General features: G+C 41.5%; 1 protein-coding gene across 1 annotated transcript; it reads right to left on the bottom strand.

Moving 5' to 3' along the window:
- Positions 1-4,444: 4,444 nt before the first annotated feature.
- Positions 4,445-17,792, bottom strand: LOC308288941 (guanylyl cyclase-activating protein 2-like; the record flags this gene model as incomplete). Its single annotated transcript, XM_080730415.1, has 4 exons — positions 4,445-4,566; positions 8,218-8,308; positions 15,621-15,770; positions 17,586-17,792. The coding sequence occupies 4 exons, from the start codon at positions 17,790-17,792 to the stop codon at positions 4,445-4,447; spliced, it is 570 nt and encodes a 189-aa protein (XP_080586541.1).
- Positions 17,793-21,186: the final 3,394 nt, after the last annotated feature.

Below are 21,186 nucleotides of genomic sequence, written 5' to 3'. Positions count from 1 at the left end.
CAGTGAAAGGTCATGTTTATTAAGTATTGATTCTCGCCCCCCTAGTGGCGAGAAAAAGAACCTCTGGGAACTCAGATTGAAGTATTGATGGTTCAAGTGGTTAAATATCTGAAAACACAAATTGACATGAATCCAAAATACACCGATGATCGTGCTGTCAAACAATGAAACGATATGGAATCTATATGATGAGGTTGTGTGGGTGTCCCTGCTTCATCTCTCTCTCAACTAAGGGGTCCTTGGCCTGAAAACGTTGAAGACCCCTGCACTAAAGTAAACATATAGTACCTCTACTAACCGGCTGGATCCTGTCTAACCTTAGCTTAACGTTCTTGAAGGAGATATGTGTATATAATATCACACATAGAATATACACAGAAACAGGACTTGTAGCAAAGTATTATTTAATGACAAAATAAAACAGATACATTAGGCTGTAACATACTGTAACATACAGTGTTATACTCAAAAGTGCTGAGTGTTAGTTGAATAATTACATTCGGTTCCACAAAACTTCCATTTGTAGGCTACTTTATTTAGGTGTCATTGGTGTACAAGTGCTCATATTAAGTTAAGTGACGGGTTGTGGAGGCTGTCCAACACGCCCAGTGAGGAGTTTGACGACCGTTTAATTAATTAGATTAACGCTAAAACAATCCAACTTTGATCGCTGCTCCGTGGTTCACCTTATAAAAAGCACTTCCGATCTGGGACCGGAAACGGATCCATTTCCGGATACTGGGAGGCGGGACATAACCGGTTCTCAATGACTGCATCCGGTTTTCATTTGTTCATAGAGAAAACATGGAGGCGTGTATAGCTCCAAGACGGTTGCATGGATTTCGTTCAGTTTTTTATTTATTTTGTAATGGCGAATGCCGGGCACACGTGTGATACACGATCCGTGGACCAGAGTGAGCGATCTACACGCATGTAAAAGGTAAGAAAAACTCTGCAGCGAAGCGGAAAATAATTTTTTTTTAGCACAGTCAGTGAGTTTTACAATGTCATTTGTTGTGCCTATACAGTATGGTCACGAAGTGTGGCCGAAAGAATTACGGGGGACGAATAGAGTTCTCTCAGTTCAGTCTCAGAGTAGAACCGCTGCTCCTTCACTTAAGGAGACAGCATTAGGTGGTTCAGGGCATCTAGTACGGATGGATGCCTCCCGAGCGCCTCCCTAGGGACCAGATGGAAGGATTATATCTCCACACTGGCCTGGGAACACCGGGGAATCCCCCCGGAGGGAGTGGAGGAAGTTGCTCAGGATAGAGAACTCTGGAAATCTCAGTTGGAACTGTTACCCTTGCGACCCGATTCCAGATAAGCGGTTGAAGATGGATGGATTGATGCGGACCCCCATCTGAAAATAGTTTGTGCCGGGGAGGCACATGAATAAATATTCACATATTTGTCAAATTCTTTCAAGATCTTTTGAAAATAGTAGATCTGCACGTTCAAATATAGCCGATGTATAGTAGATATAGGCCTACTGTAGGGCTAGAGTGGTTGAACTAATTTTGCTGGGGACCCCCTGGAACCCCTTCAAGGTCCCGGGACCCCACTTTAAGAACCATTGTTCTAGCAGAGCAAACGAGCCCTGTTCATTTAAACAAATTAATCTACTTCACCACAAATTAATTCATTTGACTTTACGTGTTACAGTGTCATTACAGTATATGTAAAATACAAGACTGTACAACATTTTAATAATTATGTGTATGCCTGTTCTACAAGCAATGACATGGAATCACATTCAACATCTTTACATTTTCTTTTCACTTAATAGTTAAAATATCAAGAATAAACTCATTCTTGACTTAAACTTAAACTTAAATGAATTCATTTGGGAATAGATAGGCTATTATGGGGCTTCTGATTATATCAAATGTATTTTGTTATATAGAATTGTATTGTAATTATGTACAATGCACAAACAACTGGACTCCCAGTAAATGAGTCAAAGTAGAGAGATATTCCAGGTCATAATATTACTCCACTACAAGTGAAAGTTGATCCATCAACATTTGTACCTAAACTTCTGGAGTATAAGCACATTTTATTTTATTTTTTTAAATCAATGCATTGCTGTGTTTATTTTTCAAAAATGTCAAAACACTTTCCCGAAATGTTCAAAACAATATATCAATAATTGTGAAAATAGCAGATTTTCACAATAGAGGGTATGCGCATGCATAACGTGAGTGGCAAATCGAGTGGCAAAGTGAGTTTAACGTTGACTAATGTTGATTTAATGCAATCAGACTTTTCTGTTTGGATGTATGGGCTGTCAAGTCCAGAAAGTAATGCAATCAGACTTTTGCTGTTTGGATGTATGGGCTGTCAGGGCCAGAAAGTAGTGTTTTGCCACTCAGTAGGCGTTCCCACATAAATTCCGGGTATGATGATGATGATGTCACGCGCATACCCTCTATATTTTAGATGGGACTAAAGTTGAGCATTCACAATGTAGATTGAAATGTAGTGCAAATTCGCTTTCAGATGTAGTGGAGTGAAAGTTATAAGTAAAGTACAGATATGTAAAGGATGTAGGCCTACATACAGCACTCAAGTAAATGTAGGTCTACTTGGTTATTGTCCACTAGGGGTTTAACGATACATTTTAACACATCGGGTGCCCACGTGGTGTCTACACGCCAATCTCTTTGATGTCTCTGGATGCCCAGCCCCAGTGCCCACGACGCGTTTGACGCGTTTTACAATACTGCGTTTTACATTACTGTACATTGCTACCGCAATGAAGGCTCTACCACGGTGATCAAACGCCAACAATATGGGAAAAACACTACATTTCCCAAAATGCAGCGCGGTACATGTGACCAGGATGTGCAGTCTCCCTGCAGCCAATCACAAGCTTCTGTTCCTATCCTGCACTGCACGCTATCGTCCCCTCGCAGGCTAGCACGACTCGTATGTATCTGGATACTAGTATTTTCCCAGTAACTGAGTCTCGGCGGAGATACACGTAACATGGCGGATTCTTCTCCTAGTCTAGCTTTTTCAATCACCATGTTCAATGCGCGGTCCTTTCTACCTACCGTGACACAAACGCTGTGGCCCAGGTTTGATAAAAAGATGTCCTGACTGAAAGAAAACTTTATCGTAAAAATAAACAGGACATCCGTGGATTACATTTACTCGTATCATGGATACTATTTTCCCAGTGACGCTGCGGAGGTAACGTAACATGGCGGATTCCTCTCCTGGTCTAGCTTTTTCAATCACCATGTTCAAAACGCGACCCTTTCTACCGCCCGTGATACACACGCTGTGGCCCAAGATTGGTAAAAAGCTGTCCTGACTGAAAAAAAAGATCATCGTGAAAATAAACTGGACATACTTGGATTACATTTACTCAACGTATTACGGATACTTTTTCCACAACGCAAAGGTACGTAAATGACGTGTTGCCATGGAGACGATGGGCCCCTGTGAGGGTAAACCCTGAATTAACGTGGGCATCCGATGTGTTAAAAGCGATTCGATACATATCACGATACATGGTTGACGATACGATACATGGACGATACTGGTTCATTCATGGCGATACGATACGATTCGATTCGATTCAATGATTTAAAATCGATATAGTAACTATTTAGCAAAGAAATTGGATAGTGCAGGTTTTTAAGGGAAACATGTATTAGTATGGATATAAAAAAGTAAACACAGTGATTATCTGCCAAATACATGGACATTGTATATTGATAAACCTGCACCTTGACATGGACCCAGAGATTACATACATTTATCCATAGACCAGTGTAGTTATATGGAATGGAAAAGTAATTAAACCCCTTTTCATTTTTTCTTCTTAAAAATGCTAAATACAATGCACAAGAAGGTAGTATCGATACAATCGATTCTTTGCACTGCCAATTTCGATACGATACAAAATAAAACAATACGATTCGATTTTAGCCGTTTTCTATTCCATATACTCCGATGTTTTAAGTTAAAAACGATATTTAGATTTACTACTATATCGTTACACCCCTACTGTCCACTGATGGTGATCAACTTAACTTCTGCTATGTATAAAACATATATACAATCATATTCAACATAACAGGCTATGCAAATATACAACACATCCCTTTGAACAGGGATTCTGTCGGTGTGCAAGCTGTCTTCAGATAAAGATGGCTGTCGTCGCCTCACAACCAACCAACCAACACACCATGGCATGGACCAAGACAAGACACCCTCTGAAAAGGTCCACATTGTGCCGAAACGCACCACAAGAGGGCGTCCTTGAGGCTCAGTCAAACCCTCTGAAACCTCTTGAGTTTCCCAGAAGCTCTGGCATTAAAAACGCCAGGATCTGAAACAAACCCAATTAAATTGAAGTCGCGCCGCTTTCAAAAGACAACAGCGTATGTTGTCAGCGTTAGATCAAAGCCCCATGCAGTGAATGAAGGTCTCATGGGACCTTGGCACAGTTCTGGATGACCCAGCCCGTTGCGTTGACGTCCAGCTTCAACATGTCCATCACCCACTCATCCTTCTGGGCTCCCTCCAGGAACTCATTCAGCGTGATCTGGCCTGTAGGGGGCGACATAAACAATGCAAACAGTGATTGTTGAACGTTGTTGTATTGTTTAGTTTTATTTCAAGGACCCTCATAGACCAGGGACGTGCTGGGCCCATGATTCAGCCCAGGAAAAAGAGTTGGAGAGGCCTTCATTGCGCGCTATAGAGAGAGATCTCTCTCCTCTATAGCACTGCTGCTCAAAGATTTGCCATTTCAGATCATGACAAGTGACAAGCCAGTGGGCCAATTACTGTACATGAGTTATATTTTGTCGTTGTCGGGTGGAAACCTTATATGTCCAAAACCGTTTCTTTTGTATTTATCATTTAAAAAATGATCTAAACTAGTGTTGCGCGGTGCGAGGCGTTGTGTGCTTGTAGATCTGCTGTTTTCACTACTTTTGTGCAACAGCCTTGTATGATGATCGAAGCAGGGCTTTGCTTTGCGAAAAAATGTACACATTTGAAACTTGGAGATACGAGGTTTCTGCCCGACAGTGACGATTTACTTTGATGGCAGCCCAGCCCCCAAAATGGAACAAATGCCGACATTTTATTTGTATCTTTTTCCTAATGGCCGACCTGGACCGTCCGGGATATGAACCGGCCGTTCGGGAGTTGTCCCGCTTTTCCTAATGGCCAGCACGTCCCTGTCATAGACTGAGAGTGTAGGCCTACACGTGGGATCGAAATAAGGGTCCATTTGGTCAAGACTACCTGGCTGCAGACACTAGGGTCCTGTTGATGTCCACGGGAGACAGGAACATCAACAAGTGGCAGGAAGTGACCTCACACCTCTTTCTTGCTCTACCCCATGGAGGTTCTGTTTAGGGTTTAGGGGGTAGAGTTGGGTTGTCTAAAAGATAAAAGATAACATGTACACATAGCGACAATGCGGCTCAAAGGGACTGTAGTGCCTTGGACTGCAAGGCAGAGACGTCACGTGACCTCCACAAGCGGCATGAAGTCACTTGACACTGTGAGGTCACTTCCTGCCACTTGTTGATGTTCCTGTCTCCCGTGGACATCAACAGGACCCTAGTGTCTCCATTTGGTTCCATTTGTACACTCTTAGAGTTGTCCACGAGGGTCCCTGGACCCCACTTTGAGAACCACTGTCCTAAAACATTACATTTCTAAACTGAGTGTAATTTGACTGGAACATAATTGTGTTGCACTTTGACAACAGCCACTTCTGTTGTGTGTTAACCTTTGTCTGGTTATTAAAATATCTTTATTTAAACTTTTTATATAATGTAATAATCCCTTAAATGTGTTATTGGTGTTGGCCAATTCTCCACAGAGTACTAAATATACAGTATAATATTTATTTGGAAATATAAAAGCTGTGGCCAGCTGACTGCTATTTTTGAAAAAAACAGGAACAACATTTTTTTTTTCTTTTTTTTTTTTTAGATTTTGATTTTGAGTCTACGGCCGAATACAGATACTTTTGGGGTCCTTGACATGAAAACGTTTGAGAACTACTGATCATAGAAACATGTGTTTTTCAAAAACCTTAGAGCAGGGGTGGGCAACTTTGATGATGGCGAGGGCCACTATATCTCCACCTTCACTCCAGAGGGCCACTATATTTCCACCTTCACTCCAGAGGGCCACTATATCTCCACCTTCACTCCAGAGGGCCACTATATTTCCACCTTCACTCCAGAGGGCCACTATATTTCCACCTTCACTCCAGAGGGCCACTATATCTCCACCTTCACTCCAGAGGGCCACTATATCTCCACCTTCACTCCAGAGGGCCACTATATCTCCACCTTCACTCCAGAGGGCCACAATGCATATTGCTACGTCCTACTTTGTCATTCTAGTATCTCATACAAAAGAAGCAAAAATAGCAGCGCGTTTTGAGCTTGTAGATCGGCTATTTTTGCTTCTTTTGAATTGGAATCCTGAATTATTTTTTGTTATTTTTTTATTGGAATCCTGACATTTTACATGTTGATTTAATTTCAAACGCATTTAGTTATATACTCATGTTAACTTTATGAATATAAATACAAATACATTGGACATAAAAAAAAAAAGAAAACATCTGAATACTACTATACTAGTCGTTAAGTTACTAATATAGACTGACAGAATTAAAGCAGGTCATATGATATTTGGAATTGTAACAGCTGAAATCAGTAATATCAGTATTCCGGTATTAACCTGTGGGCCGCATTGAGTGAGGGTGGGGGCCGCATGTGGCCCCCGGCCCCGGGCCACCAGTTGCCCATGTATGCCTTATAAGGATTTAGAAGACATCTATAGAATCTGCCTTAAAGGGTTAAATAAACATGGTTATTTTTGCTCTACTAGAACAGTGGCTCTGAAGGCCTTTAATAACTTTAAAAGTGATGTTGTTGCTGTTTTTAAGATGTTAATATGTATAATTTAATTTAAACTAAGGTAATTATAAAACAGATTAGTGCCTGATCAGTGGGAGGATGAGCAGTATTTAGAGGTTGTAATCTTTAAGTAGTTGACCTGCTTATAGTGTTTTATAACCTGCATGGACCACCACCGCCCCCTCTTGGTGAAGGCTTGTCTTGCACACAAAAATACACTGACCTGCAACAAGCCATTTTAAACTGTTAACAGTTTTTTCTTCATTTTCATCCAGTGGCTCTGTTGAGCAGTCTTCAAGTGTTTGAAGTGATATACTGTATATACTATGGTATAGTATAAGCCCGATGAGTGTAGCCTATACTATAAGCTAAGGCAGTGGTTTTCAAACATTTTTGACTCAGGGCACACCTATAAATAACCTTTTCATCCACTGCACCCCTGAATTACACTGGTCATTTTTAAAAATATTATATAATATTCAGAGAAATATCCATTTCCATCAGAACTGACTGAAAATAACTTTTATACTTGGCGTTTAACCACTTGAACCCCAGCATCCATATTCTGGGGAGAAGTTTCGCCAAAAATAGCAGCAAAAATTGTAGATCTGCTATTTCGTGGTGAAGAGAGTTGGCCGTAGATGGAAGAAGAACTCATCAAGTACAGTGCAAATCTGTTTTACTAAGCATAGTGAAGTGATGTTGATGAATTCCAAATGTTATCAGATTATTCTGCATCACCCCTGGACTGGCATCACGGCACCTTAGGGTGTCACGGCTCCCACTTTGGGAAAACCTGGGCTAAGGCACCGCTCACTCTCACTGGGAGGGAGTTCTTTTTGTATCAGTTTGATTCTTGCATGCATGGTTATTGCACTTTGGTTTGGTAAGGCGGTATACTCTAGATCAGAATGGATCAGTGGTTCTCAAACATTTTCATTTGGTTCCATTTGTACTCTCAGAGTCACAGACCTGTAAGGGTCCATTTGGTTCACAAACAATAAATTGGTATGGGTACATTTAGGTTAGGTGTGATAATGAGGTACGTATATATGTGCATGTTCAAATCATATGAACTTGACATTATTTCATACCATTAAAGAATACTTTTAAGCCTTACTTTTTCACAGTTTTAATTGGTACAAGTCTATGATTTTTCATGTGGGCATGTGGTTACCTGAATTTTATAACGGCTGAGAAGGTTGAAGACACTCGGCTGAGCCTCGTGTCTCACCACGCCTCTCAGCCGTTATAAAATACCAGGTAACCACATGCCTCTTGTGGCTTATTGCTACAGTATACTCACCATCCTGGTTCTCGTCCACCAGCTCAAAGATCCTGTCGCAGATGTCTTTGGGTCTCATGTCGGTGCGCCGCAACTTGATCTTATAAATGATCTGTTGGGTGACAGAAGTTCATTGATTACTGTATCGATTACATCTTTATTTTTAAGAGCATAGTCGATTATCTTTATTTTATGGGGGTATTAATTTAGCTTTAAAGCTAAAGTCAGTGTACTGTATGTGAAGATAATAGATCAGAGTTCTGCATTATTATACTTTTCTTTTCTTTCTTTTTTTTTGCATCATAGATTTTCATAGATTTCCCGTGGTTTTAATGGTGGTGTCACTGGCAATCATTCCTTCCTCGTGGATTTCACCTGTGAAAGTAACGCCCTAGTTAACATTGTGCCAATCGGGCATGTCGGTTTGTGCGTTGGTCTGGCGAGTGGGAGCCCCAGGTTCAATGAACCTGACAACGCACTGATGCCCTTTAGCACCTAAATGTCTGACCTCATATACAGTACATCAGGGGTCTTCAACGTTTTCAGGCCAAGGACCCCTTAGTTGAGAGAGAGATGAAGCAGGGACAACCTCCAGTGTGTTTTGGATTCATGTCAATTTGTGTTTTCAGATATTTAACCACTTGAACCGGCAATACATAATAAACTACACCTTTCACTTAGTACTTAGTGTGCTCTTGTTTCCCCTCTACACCAAACATCTTTGCCGAAAATAGCTGATCTACAAGCTCACAACACCTCGCTTGAGCTTGCAGATCTGCTAGTTTCTGCTAAAGTTCTCAGAATAAGGACACTAGGGTTCAAGTGGTTAATATAAAAAAGTAGAAAAAAAGTTTCTAACACACAAAGATTTGGAGGACCCCCTGTAGTAACTCTGAGGACCCCTTAGGGGTCCCGGACCCCCAATTGAAGACCCTTGCAGTACATAGTACTGTAGCTCATAACTGCTGCTATGTGGGCCTACTGAGGTGCTGTAGTGGCAGACATGTATAGATCGCCAAATATTGGCCTTCCATTCAAAACTACCGTAAATAACCAATTAATAGCCCGGTGGCAAACTGCCGCCTGGTCTCTTTTAAACGCCCGGGTTCTGACCCCATTTTGGCCGTCTCAAATAAATGCCAGGTTCGTTTAAATGCCTGGGCCATTATTTTGCAATTTAACTTATGGTCATTTATGGTCCAGAATCACTCATTACCTACTGTCGCTGCCTGGGTGTTCATACCAATTAAAATAATAATTAATATTATTATTAATTTTCGATTATTATTACTATTATATAGTTTGAGTAAAAAAAAATAACCATTTTGCAAAATAAACGCCCGGGCCACTAATTGGTTATTTACGGTATTTGAATGGAAGTCAGCCAGCTTTGTGTCACTGTGCTAATTACAACTAAACTACAGCTGTCAATCCTAACAGCTGAGCTGTCTCCCGCCATGCTTACTCTATGCATTGATCTGTACTTCTGTGTACTTATATGTTGCCCTTATCTTTAGTAGAGACTGAGAGGTTTGTGTTTCGACGGGGCTGCCAGGAGAGTTAGGTAAAAAATGTCAGTTCCGTGACCATGAGAGCAAAGGTCCGTTTCTCAATGGATTTGTCATCTAGGAGGGTTATTATTAAACACATTTGGCCGGGGTGTATTTTTTAAATGGCTGGGAAAATGTTTGACAGCTAGGGTAATTTTCAGTCTCATTCACTTACTATACGCTATACTATATTAAAAAAAAAGACTCCCAAAGAATCTGCTTTAAGTGGGATGTGAGGGGTCAAACTAGGAGTTTTGAATTATTCTGAATCCATTGCAAGCATTTGTTTTGCATGAAAAACATTCCTTGGGCTAGAAAACGGCCAACAAAACTATGGTTTAGTGATGAGTTATCAATTTTCACAGTCTTTTGGGGTCCGTTTTTAGCCCAAGGAATGTTTTTCATGCAAAACAAATGCTTGCAATGGATTCAGCACAATAAAAAAACCCTAGTTTGACCCCTCACATCCCACTTAAAGCAGTTTTTTTGGGAGTCATTTTTTCCTTTATAGTAAGTATAGGCTAGTGTATAGTAAGTGAAAATTACCCTAGCTGTCAAACATTTTCCCGGCCATTTAAAAAAAGACACCCCGGCCAAATTTGTTTAACCCTCCTAGATGACAAATCCATTGAGAAACGGACCTTTGCTTCCACGGTCACGGAACTGACATTTTTGACTCTACCAAGGCCAGGAGGCCTGCTCCTCATGATCTGTAATGCTGTTACTCTGCTCAACTCTTTGACTTTTAAAATAAAACTTTGTCAATCCTTCATCCTTGGGGAACATTCATTCTTTTCCATCACAAACCCCCTATGTGACCTTATGCATCTTATGTCTAACTACTATTGTACATAGGGGTGGGCGATATGGTGATAATTATCGTTAATGTCTCCACAATATGCCTTTTAAGAGGTATCGTATATATCGTGATACAATTGAGGGAGCCTTGTAAAGAATCCTGTTCAATTGTTAATAAAGAGATTCATTGCAGAATTACATTAAACCTGCATTTTGGTCAAAATCATCAGTTCTCAAACTTTATAATGTCAAGGTCTCCACTTAACTCTGACAGTATACAAATGAAACCAAATGGACGCGCAAGGGTCCATTTGGTTTCATCTGTATACTGTCAGAGTTACATACTTGTAAAGTTAAATTTAGACCTCCCAAAAGGAACCCAGAGAGTCTAGTTTTTGTCAAGTAACTTGAAAAATAACCATAAAAACCAACGTGAAAAAGAATCGTGATAAAATCGTGTATCGTGATACAGCTTGGGAAAATATTGTGATATTGTATTTTTTCATATCGCCCACCCCTAAACGTACATATGTGGCGGAGAGAGTCGCAGCCCCAGCCTGAAACCTCAAAAGTCTAGGATCTGCCCTCGTTCCATAAAGATATCCCTTTGGAGCGATGGTTAAGATATTGGACTTTCGCGTGGGAGACCGGTGTTCGAAGCCGGGTGGGGAGGTTCGGATCACCTCTGTTACACATACTGTAATGTAATATTAGATAGTTTTGCTTCCCTTTGACATGTTTCTCTTCATAGTTTGATTTGTTCTGCTCTATTTTTATGAATTAGTGTTAGAGTAAGTAAGTGACTGAGGATGTTCTCAGTTCATCCAATAACACTGGCCCACGCACTGAGCTGCAGCCTTAATCCTTCACCTCCGGCACTAAGACAGCCTGCTTTAAACTATTCTAGTAGAGCCTACTTTCACTGCACACTAACGTAACCGCCCTAAAAATACACCTGCTTTTATGTTCCACTGACCGTTCTCCAGTGGAGACAGCATTAGACCAGGGGTGGGCAACTTTGATGATGGCGACGGCCACTATATTTCCACCTTCACTCCAGAGGGCCACATTGCATATTGCATAAGCAAAAATAGCCGATCTACAAGCTCAAAACGCATCGTGCTGTGATGCGTTTTGAGCTTGTAGATCAGCTATTTTTGCCTCTTTTGAATTGGAGTCCTGAATAATTTGTTGTTATTTTTTAATTGGTATCATGAAATGTAACATGTTGATTCAATTTCAAACGCATTTAGTTATATACGGTACTCATGTTAACTTCATGAACCTAAATACAAATACATTGGACATAAAAAAATACATTTTAATACTACTATACTAGTCATTAAGCTACTAATATAGACTGACGGAATTAAAGCAGGTCATGTTTGGAACTGTAACAGCTTGTGAAGAGAAGACAGTCGCACACCCAGTAGTTCCTCTCCTTGAGGAAGGTCTAACGACCGAAACTTCGCTTTTAATAAATTGATACTTGGTACCTGCAAGTGGCAGTGTGCGGGTGAAAATTCATTCATTTGAACTGTAACTGCTGAAATAATATAATAATAATATATCAGTATTCCGGTACTAACCTGTGGGCCGCATTAAGTGAAGCTGGGGGCCGCATGTGGCCCCCTGGGCCACCAGTTGCCCATGTATGTATTAGACTAATAGTCCTGGTCCATTTGTCGACCGGCCGAGAACTGATTTTATCAAAACAGTGTTTGCTGTGTCAAATCCTGCAGAGGTTGTGAACTGTCAGAACTCTAACGTTGATGATGGCTATAGACTGTTGGTCTGATACAGTGGTTCTCAACCTGTGGGTCGGTACCCCCAGGGGGGTCCCCAGATGATTTAATTTTTTAGATAACAGTAAATTGACAATTTAAGGATTTTAAGACCTTTTTCATAACTCAAAAGAGAAAAGAAAAAAGATCATTGCTGTGTCGAAAGTAATCAAGAAACTATACTATAAAGACTGGTGAAAGACTGGCCAACTTGTCAAATAATTTAAGAACGAGGCAAACTTGTAAAATGGCCGATCTACAAGAGTTGTGAGCTTGTGGTTCTGCTATTTTCATGCTATTTGTTTGTGGACCTGTGTAAAAACGGAAAAAGGGAATGCTTCAACTCCTACAGTGCTTGTAAGGGTTGGGGGTCCCCAGTTCAAATAAGATTATTTTGGGGGGTCATGCACACACGGTCTGAAAAGGTTGGGAACCACTGGTCTAATAGAGTGGTGTTAAATATTCAAGATAACATGAATTTAACATTGGGGAAAGAAGTCAAAAGAATTACTCAATATAGGCCTGGGGCCAATTCTGATATCTTCACAAATTGGTACCACCCAAGGTGACCGTACATTTTTTACATTTTTAACTTCCTACATGTCTCTAGTTTACATTTTGGTATGATAACCCTTTCTGAGACCCAGCTTAATTGATGTTATCAGCCGCTAGAGTCGGTCTCCCATCGACTTTCTATACAGGAGGAAAATACCCAGAAAAGTTTTTTTTTCTGGGTATTTAAGTGGGATGTGAGGGGTCTAACTAGGGGTTTGTCATGATGCTGAATCCATTGCAGGCATTTGTTTTGCACAAAAAACATTCAGTGGGCTAGAAATGGCCTCAGAAAACAATACACGTATGGGTGAGTATTCATGTTAGTCGGAGGCCTTAGGGTTTTTTTTCTCGTGCTAATCAGTCTAAAAGTGCAAAACTTTGCACAGATGTAGCTCATGGCATGCTCCAATGATTTAGCTAGGGCGCCCGAGTCTGCGACATTCGGGGTCGCCACAGCGGCCAAATCAAGTTGGGCTCCCATCGACTTTAGTGATGAAAAGTGATGAGTCATCACTTTTCAGAGTTTTGTGGGTGCTGTGGTGACCCCGAAGGTCGCCGACTCGGGCGCCCTAGCTAAATCATTAGAGCATGCCCTGAGCTATATCTGTGCAAAATTTTGCACTTTTAGACTGATTAGCACGAGAAAAAAAACCCTAAGGCCTCCAACTAACATGAATACTCACCCATACGTGTACTGTTTTCTGAGGCCATTTCTAGCCCACGGAATGTTTTTCGTGCAAAACAAATGCTTGCAATGGATTCAGCATCATGACAAACCCCTAGTTAGACCCCTCACATCCTACTTAAATACCCAGAAAAAAAAAGTTTTCAGGGTATTTTCCTCCTGTATAGAAAGTCGATGGGAGACCGACTCTAGCGGGTGATAACATCAATTAAGCTGGGTCTCAGAAAGGGTTATCATACCAAAATGTAAACTAGAGACATGTAGGAAGTCAAAAATGTAAAAAATGTACGGTCACCTTGGGTGGTACCAATTTGTGAAGATATCAGAATTGTCCCCAGGCCTAATATGTCTATAGGCCTACTGTATATCAAACTGACGGATGAGTCAATATTTTCAACTTTGAGTGGGCAGCCCTAGATTACAGTAGGCTACTTTTTATATTTCAATTATGGAATGGAAGATTAATTATAGAGATCCAATTTGTAATCCAGAAATACACATTCAATAACATTATGTTGTCTGTGAAGCAGGCTGTTCTTACACATACAACCTGGTACAATAACAACCCCACCCGTCACTCAGATCAGCCAACACAGGGATGCTGACAGAACCCTCGCTAAAAACCACAGGACAAAAATCCACTCGTCCTAGACTCTTCCCCCTACTGGCCCCCAAACTGTGGAATAAACTCCCTGTCGCACTTAGAACTACAGACTCACTCGTCACTCCCTAGCTTCCATTAGCACTACAGACTCACTCCCTAGCTTCCATTAGAACTACAGACTCACTCCCTAGCTTCCATTAGAACTACAGACTCACTCCCTAGCTTCCATTAGAACTACAGACTCACTCCCTAGCTTCCATTAGAACTACAGACTCACTCCCTAGCTTCCATTAGAACTACAGACTCACTTGTCACTCCCTAGCTTCCATTAGAACTACAGACTCACTCCCTAGCTTCCATTAGAACTACAGACTCACTCCCTAGCTTCCATTAGAACTACAGACTCACTCCCTAGCTTCCATTAGAACTACAGACTCACTCCCTAGCTTCCACCGTGGTCTGAAGACTCACCTCTTCAGACTCCACCTCGACCCATAGCACTTACCATAGCACTCACCTACCCTCAATGACCATACATCAGCCTGCTGGGACGTTGCACCCTCAATGACCATACATCAGCCTGCTGGGACGTTGCACCCTCAATGACCATACATCAGCCTGCTGGGGCATTGCACCCTCAATGACCATACATCAGCCTGCTGGGGCATTGCACCCTCAATGACCATACATCAGCCTGCTGGGGCATTGCACCCTCAATGACCATACATCAGCCTGCTGGGGCATTGCACCCTCAGTTGCAAGTTGTGCCCCCTCAGTTTATATTCTATGTAAAGTCAAGAAAATATCAAAAACAACACAAATATTGTCTGAATATTATTATTATCATAGAGATTACAATAACAGTATTGAAACACAGTTGCCCCTTAATAATTATCTGATTATTATTATTATTATCCGCAGCTGTTACAGCAATTTAAAATCACCTAAACCACAGCGCAGTGGCAGCGGTTGTTATTTCAGCTCCCAAAAACTGGCATCTGTTGTAGGTATTATAGATAATTTTTTTTCTTTTTTCATTATTACTAGCCTTTATAAAAAAATATGTGCCCCCTCACAATTTTCAACAGCCCCCTTAGTCATTTCATCCTGCAGCCGGCCCTGCCATACATGAAAGCTATATAGCCTTTAGGTGTAATATAACGTTTTTACTGAATAGGTGCTTGGTCTACCTCCGTTCTTCTCCTTAGATTTTTTTCCTATGCATTAGATGTATTGATGTTGATGTATTGATGCATTACCTTGCTTATTGTAAATTTCTCTGGATTAAGAGCGTCTGCCTAAATTGTAAATTGTGTGTTCAGTGAGTGTTCTTCTTACAATAACATTATGTTGTGTGTGGAGAAGGCTCTACAATAACATTATGTTGTGTGTGGAGAAGGCTCTACAATAACATTATGTTGTGTGTGTGTGGAGAAGGCTCTTCTCACCCGCACCACCTGGTAGACCTCCTGGCGGTCCAGCTTCCCGTTCCCGTCCTTGTCGTAGATCTTGAAGGACCACTTCAGGCGGTCCTCCAGGTTCCCTCGTAGGACCAGATGGAGGGCAGCCGTGTACTCCATGAAGTCCAGGGTGTTGTCCTGCAATGAGATGGAACGCTAACATATTAACCTCTCAGGACCAGATGGAACACTAACACATTAACAGGACCAGATGGAGGGCAGCCGTGTACTCCATGAAGTCCAGAGTGTTGTCCTGCAACCAGATGGAACGCTAACATAGTAACTCATACTCTGCGATCCCCGTCGAAACCGGAGATTTCCCGCTGTACCACTCTGCGATGCCCGAGGAGCCCGAAGATTTAATTAGCTTTAATCATTATGAAACGATTAAAAGTATGATCGCTGTATATAGCCGCTTCGGAGACTTTAGGCCCGCCCCTAACTGTATCCGGTCGTATTTCCCGTTTGGACCGGATCTAGGTTTCCATATCCGGTCTGACGTCCAATCGCAGCTCCGTTCGCATAGCTTTTCATTGTAAACAAGTGAGCTGACTGCATGGCCATAGAATGGTATTTTTTCACACGTTTTTTATTTTATTTTGTAGCTGTTTGATTCCTCTACCCGCCTGGCATAATGATCTGCGGACATATCGTCTGCTATGTGCGCGAACGTGTCCACGTGTTACCATAGCGCACAGCTGGCTTTTTCCAATGTTTTTTTCATGTAAACACTGGCGGATAAGCAGGGATACAGCGTGAAAACGGATATGTGTATTTCAATGGGGTTTTTTTTATTCGAAAGCTGTCACCGAGTCTACACGTCTACTAGATGAGTCGCGCACAGATTGTGCACGATGCGTGCGCGTGCCCACGTTAAAAGGTAAGGACAATTTGGCAGCTGCTTAGTACAGCTATGTTTAAAATGGCAGCAAAATTGTTAACACCTGAAAAATACCTCAAAGAAAGAATCTGATTGGTCAATCGCTGAATTCCACTATGTTTTATTTCTGGATAAAAACAGCTGAGCTCAATAACAGACCTCTGTCTAATCAGACACTCAGAGCACCTGCTGTTGTGATGCTTGGATTTGATGCTGTATCACCAGTGGTTCTCAAAGTGGGGTCCGGGGACCCCCAGGGGTCCTTGAGGGAGTTCCAGGGGGTCCCCAGCTAATCGATAGTCAGGAACCAAATTGACCCCATATGGGTCTGTACTCAGAGACTGTACAAATAGAACCAAATGGACCGTTAAGGTCCATTTGGTTCCATTTCACTCTCAGAGTTAAATTGGCAATTGACATGAAAAAGTTTGAGAACCACTGCATGTATCCAACATGTCAGCCATGTAAACAAACACACAGCGTCATTTACAACTAAACGTTGTTCTCAAGAATGTTTTTGAAAACATTTGAAGCGAGCAATAGACCATACAGTATAACCGAAAATGGATTGTATTTGAACATCACTTTGTTTTTGTTTTTTTAGTTTTTTCCATAAATTATAAACGCAATCCAAAGATTTTTTTCCAGTAATTTCATGAAGAAATCAAAGACAACAATAAGAAATGCCATAACACCAATGTTTAATAAGTATTGAAAATAGCCGATCTACAAGCACACAATGCGGCATCGCATTGTGATCTGCTGTTTTCACTAGTTTTTTTCTCTTGGCTCACAAGCTAAAAATGTTGGGAACCACTGCTCTAGCAATGATTACTGTCACAATATGGAGCTATTTAACACTTGGTTTAACATCCGTAATCAATGGAGGTACATTTACTGTATGTAGCCTAATACAATTATTGTCTTAGGAATGCGACAAATACAAAAAAATATTATAGAACTCAATTCTCCATGGCATGAGTATTCAATAGAAAAAACTAAATTTTGGGGGTGAACTACTCCGGTAATTTAAGAACATCATTAAAGGTATAGACCACTGAGAGCGCCCCCACCTGGTTGGTGTCGAAGGAGTGGAAGATGGTCTCCAGGTAGAGGGACTCCTCCTCACAGGAACTGGCCACGCCGAAGATCCTCTTGAACTCGTGCAGGTGCAGGCGTCCACTGGGACATCGCTTCATGAAGGTGATGCACAGGTCCTGGATCTGGGCCAGGTCCACCGCCTCATCGCTGCTCCTATCACAGCTCTGCTCCTGACCCATGGTGGCTGAGGTCTGGTTAGAAATATAATATATATACATATCACTGCTCTCATCATGGCTCTGCTCCTGACCCATGGTGGCTGAGGTCTGGTTAGAAATATAATATATATATATATCACTGCTCTCATCATGGCTCTGCTCCTGACCCATGGTGGCTGAGGTCTGGTTAGAAATATAATATATATACATATCACTGCTCTCATCATGGCTCTGCTCCTGGCCCATGGTGGCTGAGGTCTGGTTAGAAATATAATATATATACATATCACTGCTCTCATCATGGCTCTGCTCCTGACCCATGGTGGCTGAGGTCTGGTTAGAAATATAATATATATACATATCACTGCTCTCATCATGGCTCTGCTCCTGACCCATGGTGGCTGAGGTCTGGTTAGAAATATAATATATATACATATCACTGCTCTCATCACGGCTCTGCTCCTGACCCAAGGTGGCTGAGGTCTGCTTAGAAATATAATATATATATACAGTATACAGTATGACCCATGGTGGCTGAGGTCTGGTTAGAAATATAATATATATATATACATATCACTGCTCTCATCACGGCTCTGCTCCTGGCCCATGGTGGCTGAGGTCTGCTTAGAAATATAATATATATATATACATATCACTGCTCCCATCATGGCTCTGCTCCTGACCCATGGTGGCTGAGGTCTGGTTAGAAAACAGTATCGTCACTGTTGGCAGTAATCTTATGTCTCCAAGTTTCAAACGTGTCTGTTTTTTGGTAAATTAATGGAGTTACAGCCCTGCTTTGTCCCACAAAAGTGTCCCACGAAAGTAGTGAAAATAGCAGATCTACAAGCACACAACGCCTCGCGATGCGAGGCGTTGTGTGCTTGTAGATCGGCTAGTTTCACCAAGCCTACTTCCAAAAAAAGGACGATTTTGGACCCGACGACGATATAAAATTGGTCACATTTCCACTTATTTATTGGCACACACCAAAAAGGAACGCTTACGCGTTTCGGCTAAGAGCCTTCGTCAGAGCCTTCGTCATGCTCTGACGAAGGCTCTTAGCCGAAACGCGTAAGCGTTCCTTTTTGGTGTGTGCCAATAAATAAGTGGAAATGTGAGTACTTTGTCCTCCTGATTTAAACATTGGGGATGTGCTACCTTTTTGGAATTTAATTCCTATTTTTTATGTATATTTGACTTTAGGTCTAGCACTCCACTGAGAAAACCATTGCTGATGCGCACCTTCTTTTTCTTATATAGATATAAAATTGGTGTTTTTGGCTACATGCGTGCCAAGGTTATTACAGTTAACGAAAACAAAGGAAATTACGAAAAATGTATTTAAAAAAAGAATTTTCGTTAACTGAACTAAATAAGAACTAGAATAAAAAAAAAATTAAACCATAACTGAAACGGTATTTTTTGTTTACAAAACAAACCAATAATATAACTGAAATTACCTTTTTGAATCCTGCTCCAGACAAATAAAAATTAAGCGTCGTCACAAAAATACAAACAAATAAAAACTAGCGAACCCTCGCTCTAAAAAAACAAATTAAAACAAACTAATTGTCAAAAATAACTCAAACTAAACTAGAATAAAAAAAACAATCCAAGACGAGTATTACCTTGAATTTGGTATTAGAGCGATAAAAAGTTGTGTTCTGGCTACATGTGTGCAGGGCTACCTAAGCATCCACTCACACTGTCCCATCAAACTCAACTGAACAGATTAGCATCACACCACCTGATCCCACTGATCCGCCCTAGTGGACGGAGCGGGTACTGCTGTTTAGGGGGAAAAGGGTCACTAATCCTATTAGCATAATCACTGGATCAGTCAGTCAGTCAGTCAGTCAGTCAGTCAGTCAGTCAGTCAGTCAGTCAGTCAGAGCTGTCACCAGAGCAGATACAGGTGACAAAAATAGAGATGCCACCAACGCTTATGAAAGAGAGAAAATGACAATTATTTTACACTGTTTTGGTCAACACGTGACATTATTTTTTTCTTATCCTATAAGTTTTATCCCACGATTAATTATTTGTAACCCATTTTTCACCCAGAGTCAATTGTCTAATGCAGTGGTTCTCAACCTTTTCAGGCTGCGACCCCCAAAACAATCATGATTGAACTGGGGACCCCCTACTCTGCACATAAGCACTTGGAATTGTAGGAGTTGGCATTGCATTTAGTTTGACTAGATCTATTCCATTGTGAAAATAGCCGATCTGCATGCTTGCGAGGCGTTGTGAGCATGTAGATCTGCTATTTTCACAATTTATACCACTAATATTTGACAATTTGGTAAATGTTTGACCAGAGGTAGGCCTATACTAAAAAGGTATTAAAAGTCCTTAAATTGTGAAATGTGCAGTTACCCTGTATACACTTATACTGTGTGGTGGACTGTTTACTGTTGAGTGAGGAAACAATGTTAACATTAAACTAAATAGCTGGGGACCCCACAACATAATTTGGGGACCCCTTTGGGGGTCCCGATCCACAGGTTGAGAACCACTGGTCTAATGTAATGCTGGGCGCTACACTCCCTCTGCCAACCTGGGGAGAGCAACAGACTGACCTCATGCTTCCTTCTATGCATGAGGAGTCCAAGTAGCTTCTTCTCACCTGACAGAGGGGAGTTGGACGTAGAGCGTGGAACACGTTATTCCAACCAGTTCCTTTCCCCTCCATCAGGCCCCCCGGCTGGCCAGGGGGAGGCAGTAGAGACACCCGGATTACTGCTTGTTTTTTTTTGTGAGGGTACCTACCCTATAGCACAGTGGTTCTCAACCTTTTCAGGCCACGACCCACAAAATAATCATATACATTTTGTATAACATGATTCTATGGTGAAAATAGCCGAACTACATGCTCACAACGCCTCGTGTTGCGAGGCGTTGTGAGCATGTAGATCTGCTATTTTCACAATTTATGCCTATACTATTTGGCAATTTGGCATTTCACAGGTATTAAAAAGTCCTTAAATTGTCACTTTAGAAATGTGCAGAAATTACCCTCTATACACTTAAACTGTATGTTGGTTTGTTTACTGTTGAGTGTGAAAACAATGTTTCACATTAAGTTAATCATCTGGGGACCCTCAAAAATAATTTGGGGACCTCCCTGGGGGTCCCGACACACAGGTTGAGAACCACAGCCATAGGAGACACGGGGAGAACATGCAAACTCCACACAGAAAGGCCCCTTTTCCAACCCTGCATTCTAATTCAGATTTGAGAGTCAACTGACACAATACTTACTTAGTCAGAGTGCTGATATTGTGTCATGCTGGCCCACTGGAAACACTCTGCTACACCAGTGGGTCTCAAAGTGTGGTCCAGGGACCCTCAAGGACCCCTTAAAAGGTGTGTAACTCTGAGAGTGCACACATGGAACCAAATGGATGCT

The sequence above is a fragment of the Nannobrachium achirus genome, assembly GCF_963921795.1.
Source record: "Nannobrachium achirus genome assembly, chromosome: 7".
Classification (NCBI taxonomy): Eukaryota; Metazoa; Chordata; class Actinopteri; order Myctophiformes; family Myctophidae; genus Nannobrachium; species Nannobrachium achirus.
Note: the sequence above shows the minus strand (reverse complement) of the source record. Positions and strands in the feature narration are given on the sequence as shown.